General features: G+C 41.4%; 1 protein-coding gene across 2 annotated transcripts in view; it reads right to left on the reverse strand.

Annotated features, from left to right (window-relative positions):
• The window catches only part of AZI2 (5-azacytidine induced 2), a 111,836-nt gene that overhangs the window by 24,274 nt on the left and 65,346 nt on the right, over nt 1-22,216 (reverse strand). For both annotated transcript variants that reach the window (XM_068236204.1, XM_068236203.1), the window contains one exon: nt 21,818-21,879. In XM_068236204.1, the coding sequence (XP_068092305.1) occupies nt 21,818-21,879 (62 nt within the window). The remainder of the gene's footprint in view (nt 1-21,817; nt 21,880-22,216) is intronic.

The following is a 22,216-nucleotide window of genomic DNA, read 5'->3' on the forward strand; positions in this document are numbered from 1 at the left end:
CTCGAATGCACTGCCCCTCTCAGCCTCCGCCAGCTACTGTGACCTCACATGTATCGCACGCATCGATACGTCCTTTCAATAAATGTATATATTACCATATAGAGGTTTTGTCGCCTGGTTTGTAGACCATGGATGCTTTTTCTATTTAAATTGTGTCAGGATAGTCCATGGACATGGATATGTCTATATTGCTCTGCTTCTTGATATTATGTTTCAGTAATTGTGAAATCTCTTTGATTTCTTCTAGAGCTTGTGATTTCTTTACGATGGATCTTAATCTCTTAGATTCATTGGAGGCAAATTGGGAGATCAATATGCATAGCATATTTGCACATAAGGAGAGTGTTATTCTAGGGAGTGGCATCTCAAAAGAACTGAAACAGTTGTGTTTGGAACTCAAAGATATTCATGTCAATTACATCAAAGTATGGTGGAATGTGAGCAGTCTCGAGAACTATGACAGACAGGGGATTTACCCCAGGGGCTTGCGAATTCAAATCTTCCCCTTATGGTATCTCAATGAGGATGGAAAGAAATTGTGGGAGACAGGTTTGGGCAAATGTTCTCATATTATTGTGGATATGCTTCTACAACATGACAGAGAACTATCGATCCAATACAAACATAAGATTAGTGACTTAAAGGCACAGATTGGACAAATGGGTCCCACTGAAAAAATAGAGTCCTTTATGACTGACCTCAAAAATGAATTGGACAAAATTGAGGCAGAAATCATTTCTAACAAAACAAAAAAATTATCAAGAGACCGGTTGGATTATAGCCTCAAAAGAGCTTATATGTGGCATCATTCTGGCAACCCTAAAGGCAGAAAAGCATGGACCAATAATAATAAAAAATTCAAGAATAAGAAAAACCCTAATGCCCGCTTGGGGAGTGCACAAGCTAATGTTACTTCCTCCTGTGTTTCTGATTCAAGTGATGCCTTTGACTCAGATGGAACATCACAATCTATCGCACAGAGAGTGGCAACACCACATGCGTTTAACCAGACTAAGAAAAGTGTTAAGAGACGCAGAGTGGATAAGAGTTCGCCTGATCAATCAGCTCTCCAGGTAATTAATCTATCTTCGATACCCTTAACAGTTGGTGAAATGAATGTGTTATCTAGAGGATTGTCGTTTTCTCCTAATAATCATTTTGACGAATTTGAAACACTAAAGGATCTGTATTTTTTCTGCAGACGATTAACCCTTAAAAAAAAATATACGATCCCCGCTCTGTGCAGGACCAGGACATGCTGGACCAAGGATTGGACCTTAATGATCAACAAGTTTTTGATGATTTACTAAGTTTCTTAAACGAGAATGAAGAGCAGGTAAGTGAAGTCACCTTCAAACCTCCATCTAAATACTTACCGTATTTTAGTGCTGAGATAAAAACTTTTTTTGATCTAGTTTGTAGAGATCTACATGGTTTAGGGAGTAAACGTGCCATTTCTGCAGATAATCTGCAACCTGAGGAAAGACAAGCTATCAGCTCTTTAAAAGCTAGGAAAGACATCCTTATTAAGGATGCTGACAAAGGAGGGAACGTGGTAATTTGGCCTCTCAAACTTTATTCAGATGAGGCATTCAGACAATTGAATAACCAATCATTTTATTGTAAATTACGAGATAACCCTATTGAAATGTTTCAGTGTGAGTTCCGGAGTCTTTTAGATACAGCTAAATGTGAAGGGGTGATCACTGACAAAGAACTTAGATTTTTGTGGCGAGAAAAACCAGTGATGGCAACATTTTATATGTTGCCAAAAGTACACAAAGACCCCCTTATACCTCCAGGCAGACCTATAATATCGGGGATTGGCAGCATGACTGAACGTGCTTGCCAATTCATTGATTATTATCTGCAGCCCTTTGTAACATCTTTAGATTCATATATACGTGACACGGGTGACTTATTGAGTCATCTTGAGTGTATTAATGTACCCGAAGATTCTCTTCTTGTCACATGTGATGTAGAATCGCTCTACTTAAATGTAGGTCATGATGAAGGTCTGCGAGCTGTCAACTACTTCCTAAACATGGGTAGTATTGGTTAGCTCTCTCGCCTTGCAGCGCTGGGTCCCTGGTTCGAATCCCAGCCAGGGCACTATCTGCAAAAGAGTTTGTATGTTCTCTCCGTGTCTCTGTGGGTTTCCTCCGGGCACTCCGGTTTCCTCCCACATTCCAAAAACATACAGATAAGTTAATTGGCTCCCTCTAAAAATTGGCCCTAGACTACAGTACTTACACTACATAATATAGACATATGGCAATGGTAGGGATTAGATTGTGAGCTCCTTTGAGGGACAGTTAGTGACAAGATATATACATACACTGTACAGCGCTGCGTAATATGTCGGCGCTATATAAATACTAAATAATAATAATAATAATAATAGTATTCCCGATTCTCGGAGATTGTTTTTGTTATCATTGCTGGAATTTGTGTTGAAACACAATGTCTTTGTGTTTGACTCGCGCTTCTACCTCCAGGTCAGGGGGGTAGCCATGGGGGCAAAGTGTGCCCCCTCGGTTGCCAACCTGTTCCTTGGTTGGTGGGAGCGCGAGTGTGTCTGGTCAGAATCGATGAACCGATTCCACCCCCATATCTTGGGGTGGTTTAGGTTTATCGATGATTTATTCATCATATGGCAGGGACCACGACATTTGTGTTCTGAATTTATTGAAGCACTGAATCACAACGATTTAAACATTTTCTTGACCTATAATATCAGTGATCAGGAGGTCGAATTTTTAGAACTGAGAATCAAAAAGAATCGGAAGGGAGAACTGACCACGACGGTATTTCGCAAGCCGACCGCAGTGAACAGTATTTTACAATACCAATCTCACCACATGGAATCGGTGAAACGCAATATTCCGGTAGGGCAGTCCATACGGTTACGTAGGAACTGTTCAGACAATGAAGACTTTGAATTAGCGGCCATTGATTTGAGAGAGAGATTAAAAGCTAGGGGTTATCCTAGAAAGCCCATAGAGCAAGCCATCAGGAGAGCAAGAGCAATATCTCGCACGGAGCTTTTACGACCAAAGAGAAGACGATGTGACTCTAAAATAAGAATAGCTATGCCATATAACAACCGGTGGCAGGATTTGCGGAGAATAATAGATAAACACTGGGATGTATTAAAACTAGACCTCGATATCAGACCGTTTCTTACGGATCGCCCGTGTCTCACGGCTAAGAGAGAACCAACTTTAAAAAACTATACTGTGCCACAGCCACTTTCAACAACCCAGCATAAGTAGATCAACCAAAGGAAGTTTTCCCTGTGGTTCATGTAGTGTTTGTCCTAATATGAGAAGCACGAGGACGGTAAGGAATCGCCATAATGGCAAAAGTTTCCATATAAACAACTTTATTAATTGCAAGACTCGAGCTGTCATTTACATGTTACAGTGCCCATGTGGCTGGCAGTATATTGGGCAAACGAAGAATGCTTTGAAGATTCGGTTACAGAAGCACCAATCAGTGGTCAAATTGGCTGGTAGGGATAGGCAACGAGGAAAAATACTCACGATATTGGCCACCCATGCACTTAATGTACATCAAGGATCTCTTAGGGATTGGTTATTTTGTGGACTTGGAACCATTAGAACTGACATTAGGGGTGGTGATGTTGTTAATAAACTCTTGCGTGCTGAATTACGTTGGATATTTAGATTACAAACGAGAAGTCCAAAGGGTCTAAATGAGGATGCCAGTTTTTCATGTTTTTTGCCTCAATAGACTGTTCTCTCCCTGGTGTTTGTTCCTTGTTTGTAAGTGAAACTCATGCTAACCTAGTTTCTCGTTATTGACAGGTATACTATAAATATCCATTTTGTTGACATGAATAGCTTTAAATTGAATTGTGAATTGAGATGCCGATTTTCCTCCATATCGATATATGCACATTTTTGCAAGTGAGTATGTAAAAAACAATGAATTATCTTGATGTACAAATTTTATTGGGTGGTTTTGTAGGTATGTGTGGTCGTTGCTGTATAGTGGAGAGATATAATTATTTGTCCAATTGCTCACTTTAGATTTCACTTTTTTGCGCTTTCGTAAGCGTCATTTCTTTCTTCGTCCTTGTCGTTGTGAGTACGACAATAGACGATCACAATGTGGTTTGTCACTTTCAGGATTTTCACTTTACTTTCCAGTTGTCAGAGTGAGTACTGACACTGGATAGCACTGTCTAAGTTGTTCCAGTTATGTCGGTGGTAAGTACTGACTCACTGGAATATTGTTATTTGCACAATATTTGCACGGTATCACTTTGTTTATGGCCATGTACACAGAATGGCGTTTTATATTTGAGAATTACTCCTGAATGGTCACACATATTGAGTGGCCTCCTCACACTTGGAGCATTGGGGATGTTTATTTATTAGTCTTTGTTTGTGTTTTTTGTAGTTTCAAGATTACCGTATCTTGTCACTGGCATTAGATGGGGTTGACCTATCCGTCTTCACTTATGAGTCTTCAATCAATTTCAAGGCACAAGACACTTTATGGAGCGTACATATATATATATATATATATATATATATATATATATATATATATGTATGTATGTGTATGCATATATGTATATATGCATATGTGGATATTTTTGATTATTAAACTTTCCATTTTTTTTAGCACTTTATTATGTACACAAAAGAATCTTCATGTATTTTCTTTATATATATATATATATATATATATATATATATATATATATATATATATATATATATATATATATATATATATATATATATATATATATTCATTCATTGTGTAGTGGCTATATTACTTGTATATTCATTATTGACCACTAGAGGCCCTATGTGCTCTCTGAATCATGTTTGTCTAAATTCACTATGATCTTTATGTGCATTATATTTCTTAGCCACAAGATGGCATTCACTGTGATATTTATATGCAGATGATCCATTTGCTTCCGTTATTATTAATGCCTTCATGCTATTATCATTAATATTTATCTAGCGACTTTTACTCATATATGGCCGTTGGTTTATTAATTATTTTGCCGGCCGCTCTATGCACTGACCCTCAGCATACAGCATCATCGGGTGTGCGCCGTTCAGTCTATGCGACCGCGAGGTTCGCGTAGCGGAGTTACGCACGGGAGGCGTGGCCACGCCTCCTGCATCGATCAGCGGCGGTATTTATGGCGGCTCCATTCTTTTAATGTTTATCTCCGAAGAAGCACCGTTAGGGGGTGCGATACATGTGAGGTCACAGTAGCCGGCGGAGGCTGAGAGGGGCAGTGCATTCGAGAGGTGAGGTTTTTATTACATTTCACATTATCCTCTTACCAACAGCCATATATATACACATGTATCATGATTTTACCTAGCAATCTGGGCTGTTTGTCAGTTACATGACTATTGGATATAATTGATTGTGTGTTATGTTGATGTGTATATCAAACCCCTCGTCACACTGTGTGATTATTACTTATTTATTGCTTTATATTTTATCATCCCTCCCAGCAACACTGGTGAAGTGTTCTTTGTTTTTATTTGGGATACGTCCTTTCAATAAATTTATATATTACCATATAGAGGTTTTGTCGCCTGGTTTGTAGACCATGGATGCTTTTTCTATTTAAATTGTGTCAGGATAGTCCATGGACATGGATATGTCTATATTGCTCTGCTTCTTGATATTATGTTTCTGCTAAACTGTAACTTCTGAAGTAACTTTGTAACTGGCTGCGAATCTTGGGCGTGTTTCCGGTGTGTTATCAGTTTTTTGAAAAGCAGAAGCTAAGTGCCTCATTTCTCTGCAACACTATATACAGGCGTTTACGGTATCAAATGCTTAGTCACAGTCTGTCAATTACAAAAAAAAAAAAAAAAAAACACACCACACATGCCCTGTCTCAATAACACACAGATAAGCAGCAGTAAACATAAGATAAACTAATTATATGCACTGAATTAGCCATATACGGTAAGATCGGGTAGTCATGCCCCTCAGCCTGGATCTCTGGGTTGCAGCACTGCCTCCCAAAGCAGCTTCTAAGAGATGGTGTGGCCCATGCGGTTTGCTCATCCTTCCCTCCTGCTTCTCTAAAAGTGGCCTTACACAAAGCAATCGATCGACTTTCACATGTATGAAGCTGGCTTGTCCAAATGTGCTTTAGCATACCTCAAGCGGCTCGGTTTGTGCTGTGGGCGGAGAAAAGGCTTCCTCTGCATCACTCTCGCATACAGCATCTCCTTGTGTAGAGTGTGCCGAATGGTTGAACGATGCACAGTGACTCCATCTGCAGCAAGATGATATTGTAGGTCTTTGGTGCTGGTCTGTGGGTTTACTCTGACTGTTCTCACCATTCGTCGCTTCTGTCTATCTGAGATTTTTCTTGGTCTGCAACTTCGAGCCTTAACTTGAACTGAGCCTGTGGTCTTCCATTTCCTCAATATGTTCCTAACTGTGGAAACAGACAGCTGAAATCTCTGAAACAGCTTTCTGTATCCTTTCCCTAAACCATGATGGTTAACAATTTTGTCTTCAGGTCATTTGAGAGTTGTTTTGAGACCCCCATATTGCTACTCTTCAGAGAAAATTAAAAGAGGATGGAAACATACAATTGACCCCTTAAATACTCTCTCTCATAATTGGATTAACCTGTGTATGTAAACCTGTGTATGTAGGCCAGGGGTCACTGAGCTTACCAAGCCAATTTGAGTTCCAATAATTAGTTCTAAAGGTTTTGGAATCGACAAAATGACAACAGTGCCCAAATGTATGCACCTGCCTAATTTTATTTAAACAATTATTGCACACTTCCTGTAAATCCAATAAACTTCATTTCACTTCTCAAATATCACTGTGTGTCTCCTATATGATATATTTAACTGTCATTTTTTATCGTAACAACCAACGATTTATACAGGAAAATCATGACGATTAACAAGGTTGCCCAAACTTCTGCATCCCACTGTATCTTTGGTGGCTCTCTCTGCACAGCACTTGCACATTATACATGCGCAATTGCAGGCGCAGTTGGTTTGCACTATTGCCCTGCTGTGCAAAGTAATAAATGTATCATTGCACTTTATTTCTCTCTTCATTGAACACACATACTATTTTATGATTGTATATTCTCAAATATACAATCATGCTTGCAATCCTTTAGCATGCTCGTTATGTTGTAATCTTTCTGCTTCTTGAATTTGCTGCCCATAGTTTTGCAATCCTTTTAGTATGCTGGCTATGTTGTAATGTTTTTAGTATGCGGTTATGCTTATTACTCTTTAGTATGTTATGTGTAATATTTTTCTGCTGTATGAATCTTGTTGCTAACTATCGTTTCTCCTTTTCTACTCTATACATCTGATTGTGCCCAAATGTCTTTTATCTGTAAAAACAGCTTTACATGCCGTGTGTACCACACAAAATTCGGTGTGCGATGTCTGTCACATTCGGCGAATAAACCAATTGTCTGTCACATTCGGCTAATAAACCAATTCTGATTCTGAATTCTATTCTGATATTCTCAAATGTTATTTTTATTTATGGTTGGTGTATCATATGATTATTTATTAGATGTAATTCTATTGGGAGAAATTATTGTCATTATTACCCATATACCCTTGATGGTAGATACAAACCAATGCAATTATTGTGGTACTATACATTTATTATTGTGGCCATACCCCGCCCTCTTTACTCTGTTTTTATGTTTTTGAATACTTTCATGTGATTAATAAAGGTAACATATGAATAGCATATCCTGGTGCGACCTTTTAGTTTTCTCCTTTTTTTTATTGTCTATATTGACCTGTTGCACAGGATATTGTGGTATTTTACAATATAATTCTGTCAGTAACTTTTGGTAGTGCTGACCTATAGCTTATTGGTTGCCTTTGACCAATGAAAAACAGACAGCAGCCATAACCCTTAGCTATCAAAAAACTAGTTTTGCCTGGAGCTTGGATTAAACCTCTTTAAAGAGACACTGAAGCGAAAAAAAAATATATAATATAATGAATTGGTTGTGTACTATGAATAATTACTAGAAGATTAGCAGCAAAGAAAGACTCCTATTAGACCTACCGGTAATGGAGTTTCTGATTGTCATCCGGGACAACCTGAGATCCGGTCCCGCCCCGGATCTGTGGAAACACGAATCCAAGAAGATTAAAAGCCCCCGCCCACCCTCCATCCTCAGTGCGTCTGAAAGTATATAAGACTAGAAACACCAAGATGAAGGAAGACATAAAACACCAAAAAAGGTGAATGTACTAGATCCCAGTGATCTTAACTGTAACAAGAAAGGTGCGCAGTCGAGATAGGGAAAGGGTTATAATGTTTGTCCCGGATGACAATCAGAAACTCCATTACCGGTAGGTCTAATAGGAGTCTTTCTCTAATTGTCATCCGGGACAACCTGAGAGATAAACAAGAAAGTCTTTATAGCAAAAAAAGACTAACCTAGGGAGGGACCACCGCCTGGAGCACCTTTCTGCCAAACGATTGATCTTGTTGAGACAGTACATCCACTCTGTAGTGCTTGATAAAAGTTGATGCACTTGCCCATGTTGCCGCTTGACAAATTTGTTGAATGGTGGCTCCTGCTCTTTCCGCCCAGGATGTAGATAGAGAACGGGTTGAATGAGCCTTAATATTAGGTGGTAAGGGACAATTACTACACTCATATGTTATAGATATGGTCTGTCTAATCCATCTAGCAATGGTCTGTCTGGATGCCTGCTGCCCCTTATTTTTCCCTGAAAATAAGATAAATAGGCTGCTTGACTTTCTAATTTCTCTTGATCTCGAAAGGTATACTAGCAGACATCTCTTTACGTCCAAACAGTGAAATTCTTCCTCCTTCTGTCCCGAAGGGTTGCCACAAAAGGAAGGAAGAATAATGTCCTGAGACCTATGAAACTCAGAGACTACCTTAGGTAGATAGGCCGGATCAGTCCTGAGCCTGACACTATCAGGGCAAATGATTAGAAAGGGATCTTTGATAGATAACGCCTGTAAATCACTTATACGTCTAGCCGATGTAATTGCGATCAAAAATGCTAATTTTAAGGTAAGGAATTTCATCTCAATCTCTTCAATGGGTTCAAAGGGTGCCTTTGTTAAACACTTGAGGACCAGGGATAAATCCCATTGTGGAAATACTTTCTGTCTTACTGGTGTAGACCTCTGTAGTGCTTTGAAGAAATTCTTTACCAACTCTTCCTGCGCTAGATGCCTATCTAATAGTATTGAAAGTGCTGAACATTGAACCTTAAGGGTACTAAGTGCCAACTTCATGTCTGCACCTTCCTGAAAAAACTCTAAAATTGAACTAGTCAAATTCTGATCTCTAGTTCTAGTTCCACACCAGGCTAGATAAACCTTCCAAACCTTTCGGTATATCTTCTGAGTTACTGGCTTTCTACATTTCATTACAGTGTCAATTACCTTCTCCGAAAGGCCCTTATTCCTCAAGATTACCCTTTCAGGATCCAGGCGGCCAGTCTGAATAACTGTGGCCTGGGGTGGATGAGAGGGCCCTGGATTAGCAGATCTGGCCGAGCTGGCAGGAGAAAAGGCGGAGCCACTGCCCACCTCCGCAGGGTCGCATACCATGGTCGTTTCGGCCATAGTGGAGCTATCAGGATCATGTTCCCTCTCTCCCTTTGAAATTTCCCCAATACCTGAGGTAACAGTACTGTTGGAGGAAATGCATAGGAGAGGTTGAAGTCCCAAGGGAAGCTGAGGGCGTCCAACCCCAGAGATCTCTGGCACCTGTGCAGGGAGAAAAATTGGTCCGTCTTTGCATTCGTCGGGGATGCAAAGAGATCTACCTCTGGGATACCGAATTTGTTTATCACCATCTGAAAAACCTCCGGATGAAGTTCCCACTCTGACTGATTCACCTGATGACGACTTAAAAAATCTGCCTCTACATTGAGAGTCCCCTTTATGTGGATCGCCGACAAAGATAGAACCTGAGGTTCTATCCAGTCCAGAGTCTCTGAGCATAGGCGCCTGAGCTCGATTGATCTCGTGCCTCCTTGTTTTGCCAAATAAGCCACCGTCGTGATATTGTCGGAAAATACTAACACGTGCTTCCCTTCTATCAGGGATTGAAAAGATAGAAGTGCTTTCTGCACTGCCAGTAACTCTCTGAAGTTGGACGATTTCTTTGCAATTTGCTGCGTCCAATGCCCCTGAGCATGATGGCCCAACATCGTTGCGCCCCATCCCCAAGAGCTTGCATCTGTAAAGATCTTTATTGGTTCCTCCTGTCTCCAAAGACGTCCTTTGGTTAGATTCTGAGTGTCCAACCACCAGACCAGACTGGACTTCACTACCTCTGGGATAGCTATCTGTGAGTCTAGGGAAAGTTTGGACCTGTCCCAATTTGCCAAAAGCAGAGACTGGAGATCTCTGCCGTGGTGTTGGGCCCAGGTGACCGCTAGAATGGATGCTGAGAACAATCCTAGAACTCGCATGATCTGGCGAAGAGAACTCTTTTGCTGTCTGCATAGCAGATCTACTTCCCCCTGGATCTTTGCAATCTTTTCGGGTGGTAAGTAGATCCTCCTTTCTATCGAATTTATCCTGTATCCTAAAAACACAATCTCCTGTGCTGGATTCAGGGCTGATTTCTTGTAATTTACTAACCATCCCACTTGGGATAGGAGGGAAATCACTGTATCTCTGTGAGCTCTGGCCAGAGCCTCTGTTTCTGCAAACAGGAGGAGATCGTCCAGGTATGGGACAATCGCTATTCCCTGTATCCTGAAAATCTTCATAACCTCTGCTAATATTTTTGTAAATATTCGGGGTGCCGAGGCTATCCCAAAGGGAAGGGCCTGAAATTGGAAATGTCGAATCTGGTCCTGAGACCTGATTGCGAACCTCAAAAACCTCTGATGGCTGGAATAAATGGGAATGTGCAGATATGCGTCGGAAAGATCTATTGACACAAAATATTCCATGCCCTGTAATAGGGCCCTCACTGAATAAATGCTTTCCATCCTGAACTTCTTGTATGTCAGGAATGGGTTGAGAGATTTCAGATTCAGGATGAACCTGAATTCCCCATTTGCCTTCTTTACTAGAAAGACATGGGAGTAGTAACCCTGGAATAATCTCTCCTGGGGTACTGGAATTATAACTTTCTTCTCTAAAAGTTTCAAAATTTCCATCTCCAAACCCCTGGCCTTTTCTGGGTCCTTTGGAGTTGGATTCACAAATTTTCTTTGTGGAGGGGGGCTTGAAAACTGAAGACGATAACCCGTCTTGATTATCTGAAAAACAAAAAGGATCGGGATTTAACTTTTCCCATTCGACTTGAAAATAAATTAGCCTCCCTCCAACTGGTAAATCGTCATTTACTCGGCTTGGGGGGCTCCGTCTTTCCGAGAGTGAACCCCCCTTTTCCTTTCCCTTTGGGAAAGGACCACTTCCTCTGCACATTCCTATTTTTTGGAAGGTTAGAGTCCTGTTTCTTGGGAACAAACGGTCTCTTTCCCTTGAAACTCTTCTTTTTGTTAGGAAACTGTTTCCCTTTTTCTGCTGAACGGGAAAATACTTCTTCCAGACCAGATCCAAACAAGAGACTACCCTCAAATGGAATAGAACATAATCTGTTCTTTGAGGTCTGGTCCCCTTCCCAGGTCTTCAGCCACACTGCTCTCCTAGCCGAGTTAACGAGAGCCGTAGTGCGAGCTGATACCCGAATCAGTTCCGTAACCGCATCCGCTAAAAAAGCGACGGCTTTAAGGACGACCGGCAAGGACGCCGCATAATCCTTAAATCGGAGCACCCTTAGAAATCTGATCAATAAGATTATCTATCCAAATTCTAAGGTTTCGGGAAATACAGGTGGCTGAAATACCTGGGATGAAACCAAAGGCAGCCGATTCCCAAGCTTTTTTGAGAAGCGCATCAATTTTCTTATCCATCACATCCTTGAGGACACCTGCGTCCTCAAAGGATAGATCCGAGTCCTTAGAATATTGGGACAGGGATGCGTCAAGTTTAGGACATTTAGTCCATCTGTCAATTTCTGACTGAGAAAAGGGATACTTTCTCTTTGCTGACTTGGGAACGAACAGCGGCCTCTCAGGATTTTGCCACTGGGAAGTAATAATATCCTGTAAAGTTTTGTGGATAGGAAAAACTCTGCCCGAGGACTGACCTAACCCAAGATACACCTGATCCTGGGGAGTAATTTCCGGAACTGATTCCTTTATCTGTTCCGTGGTATATACTGCCTTAAGTAACTCAGAAGATTCCTCGGGGGAAAACAAAAATCTAGGCGTCTTTACCCTATCATCCCCCTCTGAACCCCCCGACTGAGGCTGCTCTCCCTCCTCCTGGGATACTGACACCTCTTCCCCTTCCTCTTCTCCCTCCTCTTCCTCGTCAGCTCCAAAAATATCAGAAAAGGAGTGATGGGAAGGAGTGCCGGAAAAGGGTCCTGGCAGAGACTCCTTAATTGGCTGCACCAAGGACTCTTTAAATTTTTCTAATGTTTCCTGCATATTTTTGTTAACAGTATCCATAACTTCCTTTAGGATGTTGGGAGTCTGGGAGGCCACAATAGCATCTATGCAAGCCTGACATAAATTTCTTGGGGCTTCTAAGGCTATTTTACTATTACATAAGCTACATCTTTTATATTTAGCTTGAGTGGATGTAGTAGTAGTAGTTTTAGGCTCAGATTTTGTCTGCAATAAAAACAACAAAGACAAAGTACTGAGATGCCATCCTATACATTACATAGTCAAATGTGGTAGTAGGAAAGATATCCTCCAACTGGAGGCTTACCCCACTGGACCCTGATGGCAGGACCTGCGAAGAGGATCTGGGAGCAGAACTCGCCGCTTCCGACTCACGCTGCTGCTGAGGCTGCTCTCCCCTCTGAGGCTGCGACATCTCACCGCTGCCGCCTGCAGGTCTGATCGGAGACGCCAGGACCACGCTGCCTCACTTCCTGGCTTTCTCCAATGTTCCTCCTCCACGCCCACGTCAGACGCCACGCGACGTCTGACCTCACTTCCGGCGTTCAATCAGCTCTCCGGATGCGCCTTGCAGAGCCGGCGTCTGATGGAGGAGGCGCGGCGTAACGGCCATACACCACGCGGAAGCCGTACACCGCTCCAAGAGGTCTGTAGTCCGCGCTGCTGCTGAGGCCGCCTCTGCTCTGCCTGCTGCCGCTAAGGACCACACAAAAAAACCTCCAGCGTACTCAAGACTCACCCTCTGGTGAGTCCAGATAACAAAAAAACGGGAGCTTTGCTTCTAAGGTGTTTCCGTGGCGGAAACACAGATGAACTGAGGATGGAGGGTGGGCGGGGGCTTTTAATCTTCTTGGATTCGTGTTTCCACAGATCCGGGGCGGGACCGGATCTCAGGTTGTCCCGGATGACAATTAGAGAAAATATTCTCATATTTTTATTTTCAGGTATATAGTGTTTTTTCTAACATTGCATCACTCTATAATATGTCCAGATTACACAACACTCAGCATTCAAAATGAGCCTTTCAGAGCAGTCTGTGAAGTAATAAACTCTTCTCTGCTAGAGGAAAAGTTAACAGTTCAATTACAGTTCAGATAATAAAAGTCAGATAACAGCCCTCTCCACGACCAAGAGCTTAATAGCTTTTTTGCATAGAGATTACAACTGGAGTTTCTCAACTCTTCCTGCACTGGAAACAATTAGACTGATGTATCTGATCTTAATGTTTTTTTTTCTTAGCTGTACTACACATACAAATCATAATATCATCATTTTTTTTTTCGCTTCAGTGTCTCTTTAAGCTAGCAAAAAGTAAAGAGAAATAGCGGGTAAAGAAAGCAATTATATTGATATTCATTGAGTATATTTAAGTGTTGTTTGGATGCTTAGTAGAGCTAGGTTTCAGCAGCTATGTGCCATTTAATTAAATAATAATCTGTACAATAATACTGCTAAACATACATACGGATACATATTTTCACTTGAGCAAACAACTAAGAATATGAAAAGAGGCATGTAAAAATTCCAGTTTTCTTAAGCCTCAGGTTGTTAATTAAGTGGTTTACACCTATGTGCAAAACACTTTGGGGTATTCAGAGGCAAACAGATGTTTCTGTGAGGCAAGGAACGCTGCGCAATCTGCGGCACAGAACATTTATTCTAATTTATTTTTAGTGTTTAGCATTTTTTTTTCTTTTTGTATCTTAGTGGCAAAGAAAAAAGTACAGCTAACTGGTAAAAACATTCATATTTAGTACTAGCTCTCCCCCTTGTGGAAAAGACAGAGTACAACATGTGAAAAATAATCAGTATGTTGTAAACAGGCTAAGAATTCTTCAGCCTATGGCTTAAGAAGATTTGTTACTTCCCTTATAGTGGGAACACACAGTTCGTTTTTTAGGCGATTAAATGGTTCGATAGATAATTTCCGACATGTCCGATCTCCCTTTTGATTCTTTGGCCGCTTGATTTCTGATAGAAGTGAATGGAAAAAGATAAGAAAAACAAGCGAAAGATAAGAGAATCGACTGCGGAATCCAGCGGCAAAAACATTTGAGAGGAGAAAAGCACGGCAGAAACGAACCGTGTATTCCTAGCATTAGAAGCACTAACAAAGCAGAGTGATTATTCTGGCCAACAACCGTTGTTTTTGCAGTCACCTTCACCTGATACGCCATATGGGGTCATTTTTATAATTGCATACAAATGTTTATTTTGTTTCAGTTTATGGCGGCAAAAGCCAATGTTGTAGCAATCTCATTCCTTCATTTTTTATTTCCCTGACTTAACAGCCGAAGGTTGTTGAAAATTGTAATCTGCAATTACAGCCTATACACCATCTGCAGCAAAACATTTTTTGTGTTTGCACAGGTTTCCGCCACAAGTTCCAATTCCCACCAACATCCTGAAATCACACTGGTAAGTTAACTGGCACATGTCAGAAATTGTCCCAAGGACTGTGCTGCCAGGGTAGGCATGGTTACACAGTTTACACGAAAAAAAAAAAAAAAAGTGCTGTGGTGTGGAGATTTGTCGATTCTTCCAAATGTTATTTTGTTGAAAAATATCTTGCAACAGAAAGTACTTTATAGAGTAGTTACTGAAAGTAAACTTAATAGGGTTAGAACCTCTAAAGGTGCTCATTAGCATACGTATGGTTGAGCTGCTGGTGAGTTGGGTGCAGGATGAGCCGAATGATGCTCTCCCTGCTGCCGCTCAAATCCCCGGCAGTGTTAAATACTATTCTCCTTCCCAGTTTTAGCAATTCGGAAGCAGAGGTTATTCGGGGTTTGGTGATCTCCGGATTCCCAAATCACTCTTGCTCAGGCCGCACAGCAAAGCACTAGTACTATGACGGCGCCCAACTTCGGCCCATTAATGATACAATTTTTTCATCAGATGCAATCTTTTGAAGCACTTTTAATGGTCAAATTGTACATAAAACTGAGCAGCGTGCAGCAAAAATCGATGAAAATTGATCTTTGGTCAACTGGAACAGGAAATTCATTCGACCCAAAAGTTGGATTTTACGATCATATCTGAAGAGAGAAAATGCCCTAATTGACCCATTTATGGGAAGAATTGATAATTACCTTCCGATTACTTACGATCGTAAAATTGCGCCGAAAGACTGCACCTGATGGAAAAAAAAAATATTGTACCGTTAATGGGCACCTTAACTGATCTTATATGGTTGTCTGTGTCCATGGTGGAAACCCTTTCCCACACTTCCTGTGAGAGAATTTGAGGAAAAACACAAAGCTGTATTATGGTCTGTAGAGCAGCAGGATAGAGATATATTTCCCAGTAGGCAGCTGGTTCAGTGACAACCATTAGAGGTGGGATCTTCCCTCTTGTCCTGTTCTGTCTATGACAAGAAGTAAGGGAATAAGTCTCTAACAGCAACAAAACCTTCCTATGACACACCAATTGTTGCACAATTAGCAGTTGGGGGTTAAAGGGCTGCCGCTGCACTAGTGATAACCTGCTCAGGCACAACCAGTCTGCACTGCTGAATGTAATCACTCAGGAGAGTTCTGAGATCTGACCGTGACTCCAATAAAATGATGTGGTGACTGAGTGTGAACTCTACTTCCAATTCACAAGCAGCTTCCAGCATTGTGTGGGCATTTGGAAAGATATGGAAACCAGTGTGTCAGCAGGAGCTATGGTGGGCGAGTAGAGTAGAAGTCCCCGGACAATGGCAGGGAATCGAGCGCTGATAAGGAAGTGCCGGCGAGGACGCGCAGCAATCGATCCGCGGACGAGCGGGGACGCGGCTGGGGTCGATCCGGCGGCTATTCGGCCGCCGGATCGACCAGTGTATTCCCAGCATGAGAGATAAATCTATTCACTTGCGTAGATGTATAGAGAAACTATATCTACTACTGTATAATTAACAATTAACACCTGCGCCTGGAACCACTGCAGAGCTTACAGAACATCCTCCACTGACTCATGTCAGCTTTCCTTCAATCTCTGCTAGGTTGCGTGACTCACATGCCAAGAGTTCACACTGCCTACATACATATACCACTAGAAACAGAAATGAGCAGACCATACAAGAATGTGAATCACTGTTCAACATCAGTATACTTATTTTTATCACTAAAATAACACTATATAATGCTTCTGGCACCTTCATGCACTTACAAAGGTTTAAATATGGCCATAGCATGAACAAACACAGAATCTTGATTCTAACACCTCTATTAAGTAACACAGAAGTCCATAAGGCCCCATTCACACTATGGGCTTGATTCACTAAACCGTGCTAACTCATATCATGGGCGCGCTAGCGTTTGTGTGAAATTTCGCGTTGCACACGAAAAACGCTAGCGCAGCCGTGATATGGGTTATGACGGTTTAGTGAATGAAGCCCTATGCACGTTGCATAAAGCAAAGCACAAACCATCAGTTGTAACAGGCAATGTTCACACCCTGATAAATGTGCATGCATGCTTATGTTATCTAGCAATACACTGGCAATCCAAAGATGTGGACACGCCCATTGAGTTGGGGAAAGAGTTCATGTGCACGAACATGTTGCATTATTATGCAACAACATGCACAATGTAAAGAGATCTTTCTGACTTTTCGGTACAGTTACACTTAAAGAGAAACTCCAACCAAGAATTGAACTTTATCCCATAGCTGATACCCCCTTTTACATGAGAAATCTATTCTTTTTTTAAAAACGGATCATCAGGGGGCGCTGTATGACTGATATTGTGGTGAAACCCCTACCACAAAGAAATTCTGAGTACGTACTCTTGGCAGTTTCCTGTCTGCTGCATTGTGGGAAATAGCTGTTTACAGATGTTTCCAACTGCCAAAAAAAAAAAAACATGCAGCAACTACATCACCTGACAACAGTAAAAATGTCACCATGTGATAACTGTCAGAATGTAAATCAGGGAGAGGAAAGATTTTACAATGGGCAAACACTGACTAAATCATTTATACATAACTATTGTAAAAATTACATTATTTTCACTGAAGTTCCTCTTTAAAGCACACCTGAACTGCGAGGGATATATAAACTGCTATATTTATTTCCTTTTAAACAACAGCAATTGACTAGCTGCCCTGCTGATCTGTTTGGCTGCAGTAGTATCTGAATCACACACCTGAAACTGCAGGTAATCCAGGCAGACTCCAGTCAGAAACAGCAATTGTAAACAAACTTGCGCTTAGCTGTAAAACTGCTCTGGCCCTTTAACTAATGTCTCTGCTCCTGGAGCTGCTCCCAGTGCTGGATAGTGCCAGAGTACTGTGCATGAAAAGACAAAAGGGAGGGAGCGATCCAATGGTGCATTAACTTTTTTACTGTTTAAAACACAATTAAAATTACACTTACAAGATCAATGTTATTCAAAGCGCATCTCTAGCTGGCCACCAGCGAGTCCTCTCTCATTGCCGGAGCCTGGCCAGGGCTGGTAGTGTGGATGGATCAGCAGGAGGGGCGTTTCACCGGCGGGAGCAGTGCGCGGGATGCCGTTTGACGTCACAACGCGTTTTGGCGCTTAGCCACGCCTTCTTCTGGTGACATGATATAGCAAGACGGCAGTGTTAAAAAGACTTCAAGTGTCTACACCCCTAGAGACTTATTACTAAGGGGCGGACCTTTGGACGAAATAACTTTATTAATATGTTGTTAAAAACCACTCCAGTCAGAAACATCTGATCTGCATACTTATTCAGGGTCTATGGCTAAAAATATTAGAGGCAGATGATCAACAGGAGTGCCAGGCAACTGGTTAAAAGGAACTAAATATGGCAGCCTCTTTATCTCTCTCAGTTCAGGTGTCTTAAGGTGCATACAAATGCATAAATATTGTCATCTACAGGGATCAGGACTCCATAACGACGACTTCTGCCAAGCCACGATTGACTCGTCTTGGCTGAGCACTTGCTGATCACATTGTTCTCATCCTGTACAGTATGATGTTCCTTGTGTACTGCTAACCCCTACATAGCAACAGAATGCATCGATAGCGTGCGTGCGGGGGTGCGGGTGTGTGTGTGTGTGTGTGTGTATGTGTGCGTGTGTGTGTGTGTGTGTGTGTGTGTGTGTGTGTGTGTGTATGTGTGTGTGTGTGTGTGTGTATGTGTGTGTGTGTGTGTTATAGTATCAGTGGCTCTTCAAGATATACCTTAAAGCGGTGCGAGAGAGAGACCTGGTAACAAACCTCTTCACACAATACTGAACACATATTTCAAAGTGTATAAATAAAAACCCACAAATCATATTAAAACTTGATGCTGACTCATACATGAACCGTGCAAAACAAAGCACAGGTTATGCAATGTTACAGTAAAGCTCAGTAAAGTCATAGGAGGCCAATGGTGTGAATACCAATCCTACACACTTCTGAAAAGCAGTACAGCCCTCACTAAATACAAAACGTTAAACATTTAACATGATTTATGACTGAAACATGGCATTTTTCATTAACTAAATATGATCTTACATAAGTATGCTATAAAAAATAAATCATAAAATAAATTTCAACAAAAATTAGAAAATGCTGAATTACCTTAATTTATCTTACCTCTTTGTGTCAGCTGGCTGCTATTATAGCAGACAAGAAAGTGACAGCCACAGCAGGAAGAACAATGCAGTCACTGTCATTTACACTTGGTTCATTTATATATGTTGTGTTAACATATAAATCACTACAGTGCATTAGGTCTCTTAGCGATCCATCATGACCTATCAGTAAACCAATGCTGTGGCACAGCTGTACAAATGCTTGATTTTTTTTTCAAAGGACAATCACAAGAAATAATTTCTGTTAAGGTCCAGCATCTGTACATAACACTTGCAGAGCATTTCTTTCCCCACACACCATACACATTTGTGTGTTTACAGTTGCAACATAATGTATTCAATAGAAAAACACACACAGTGTCCAGAAAAAAGTGGTGGATTTACCTAAAGCCATATTAATGCCCCCTCCCCCCCAAACAAACCCCCAAAAAACAAACAAAAACTAAAAAAAAAACTCTTCACTGAGCCCCTCTAATTACATCACTCTCTGGCTAATGTGGGAATTAAAAAGTTGTCATATGCTCACATGACGTGGGGAGCTGCTGATACACTTGGCCAAGTACTAAAACCATAAGATTAGGGTCAGGCAACTTACATTTTAAAAGGAAATAATGATGGTCCACATAATCTTCTAAATACAGGTTTAGCTTTAAGCGGTCTTACTCGGGTTAAGTACAGTTGTGCACTGAACACTATATTTAGCAACTTTTGTTGATAAATGAAGCTTTACATCCAAATGTACAGGTGTTGGAACTATGCTTATACTGTGTATCTAGTTAAAAATTGTTGGAATCCAGCTTTAAAATAAGGAGGCTTCAGAACCAAAATAGGAAGAAATAAGCGTACAGCGTCAGGAAGACCATAGTTAACAAAACGTGCCTTGTGAATTGAATTAACTGACACCTACCTGCCATATTTTATGTCCTTTTAAAGAATACCAGTTGCCTGGCTATCCTGCTGATCCTCTACCTCTAATACTATTAGCCATAAACCCTGAACAAGCATGCAGCAGATCAGGCGTTTGACTCAGATCTGACAAGATTAGCTGTATGCTTTCTTCTGGTGCGATTCAGACTCTACTGCAGCCAAATAGATCAGCAGAGCTGTCAGGCAACTGATGTTGCTTAAAATGAAATAAATATGTAACCCCCATATTCTTCTCACTAAAGTTGTCCTTTAAAGTGTACCTGAGATGAATGAGAGAAAAGGATTTTATATACCTGGGGTTTCTTCCCGCTCCCTGTACTTTGCCAGCTTCCTTGATGTCTTTCTGGTCCCCTCCCTTTTTCCGCTGTTAGCCCCGGTATAGACCGCGATTCAGCTTAGTCAGGGACAGTAGGGCATGTGCAGTTCCGGCCACGTGTCTCCCTGATAGCTCTCTGTGGTTGGGTGTGTTCTACGCATACTCAGTTCATTAAGACTGTACCTGCTCTTGAGCAGAACACTCCAGGCAACGAAGCGCAATAGAGGAGGCACCGGCCCGGATAAGCACATGCACAGTGGCCCACAACCCAGTTGGATCAGACCGGAAGGACTTCCAGGAAGCTAAATGAATACAGGGGGCTGGAGGAAGCCTCAGGTAAGTAAAAATATTTTTCTCCCATTCATCTCAAGTTTTCTCTCTTTAAAGAGACTCTGTAACAAAAATGTCATTCTTTTTTCTACCATCCTACAAGTTCCTAAACCTATTCTAATGTGCTCTGGCTTACTGCAGCACCTTCTACTATCACCGTCTCTGTATTAAATCAGCTTATCTTTCCCCTGTCGGACTTGTCGCCCTGTGTCTGGAAGGCTGCCAACTCTTCCGTGCTGATCTGTTATGCACACCCCTCTCTAGGCCCCTCTATGCACACTCCAGTGTGTGTGTTATTTACATAAGCCAGCAGTGTCTCTTAACACCCCAATGAGTTCTGGGTCACCATGAGCTTGCTGGTTAGTCTGTGCCTCTCGGATTTACAAGCCCTACTCAATAGAGCCAAATTAATCCATGCCATGCACTGATGAGGATCAAACAATCCGAAACAGTCTGTATGCATGTTGGATTATTATGGCTCTGTACATATTAACAAGCTGACACATCATTGCATTCCAGCGGTTCTGGAGGTGTGTTTAGCTTCTAAGGGTACAATGGTTAATTTGCATATAATCAGCAGTGGTGCCTGGGAGACATCTCGAGCTCACTCCAACCTGAATTATCGCAAATTCTTTCTGTTTTAGGAAAGCAAACTTTTGTTTTTCTTATCAGTGAGAGAAGAGGGCTGGATAAAAATCCTCCTCTGTTAGGCTGTGAAAGGAGCTGGCTGACACATACCGAGGAATTACAGACAGGGCAGAGCTGTCTGCAGAAAGAAACGATCAGCCTGTCACTAGTATTCAGTGGATGAGAGCTGCAGGGGGACAGAAGGTAAACACACAAATGATCTCTTGAGATTCAAAAGGAAGGCTGTATACAGCCTGCTTGTGTATGGATGTATTTTCTATGTGTGGACATACTGTACATCAACCTCCTTCCTTTTTTGGTGGCCATTTTGTTTGTTTATAAACAAACTTTTTAAAACGGTTTTTGACTACTTTTAATGCGGCGGGGAGCGGCGAAATTGTGACAGAGGGGAATAGGAGATGTCCCCTAACGCACTGGTATGTTTACTTTTGTGCAATTTTAACAATACAGATTCTCTTTAAGTTTTGATGGTGGAGCCCAACAGCCGAGATGCATTTTCAGTAAGCTGTATATCACCCTTACTATAAGCATTACCTTTCCTTGTCAATGGCTTGATAACAGTCATCACCAAGCAAGCTGTGGTCAGCACTTATACTCTGAAAAACAAACATAAAAGCATAAACATTTTTTAATTTTTCTATCAGGTCAAAATTAACACAGTTGAAGACCATATCAAGTTTGCCTTATGGTTTATGCACATAATAGAACTTGAGGCTGCTAGCCAGTGTGCGGGATGTGGCAATGCTGTGCACGAGTACCTAGGTTATATCCAAGATGCCATTCAGTAACTTGTCCTATGAACTATCATCTGGTGCAGAAGGTGGATGTTGATCAGAAGGCCCATTCCACATCAGGTTCAGTGTACATTAAACTAGCTGGGTTCAATTTGCTGAGCTCCACAGCTTTACAACTTTCCTAATATAGATCTAGCAG

This window comes from Hyperolius riggenbachi, chromosome 5 (assembly GCF_040937935.1).
Source record: "Hyperolius riggenbachi isolate aHypRig1 chromosome 5, aHypRig1.pri, whole genome shotgun sequence".
In the NCBI taxonomy this organism is placed as follows: domain Eukaryota; kingdom Metazoa; phylum Chordata; class Amphibia; order Anura; family Hyperoliidae; genus Hyperolius; species Hyperolius riggenbachi.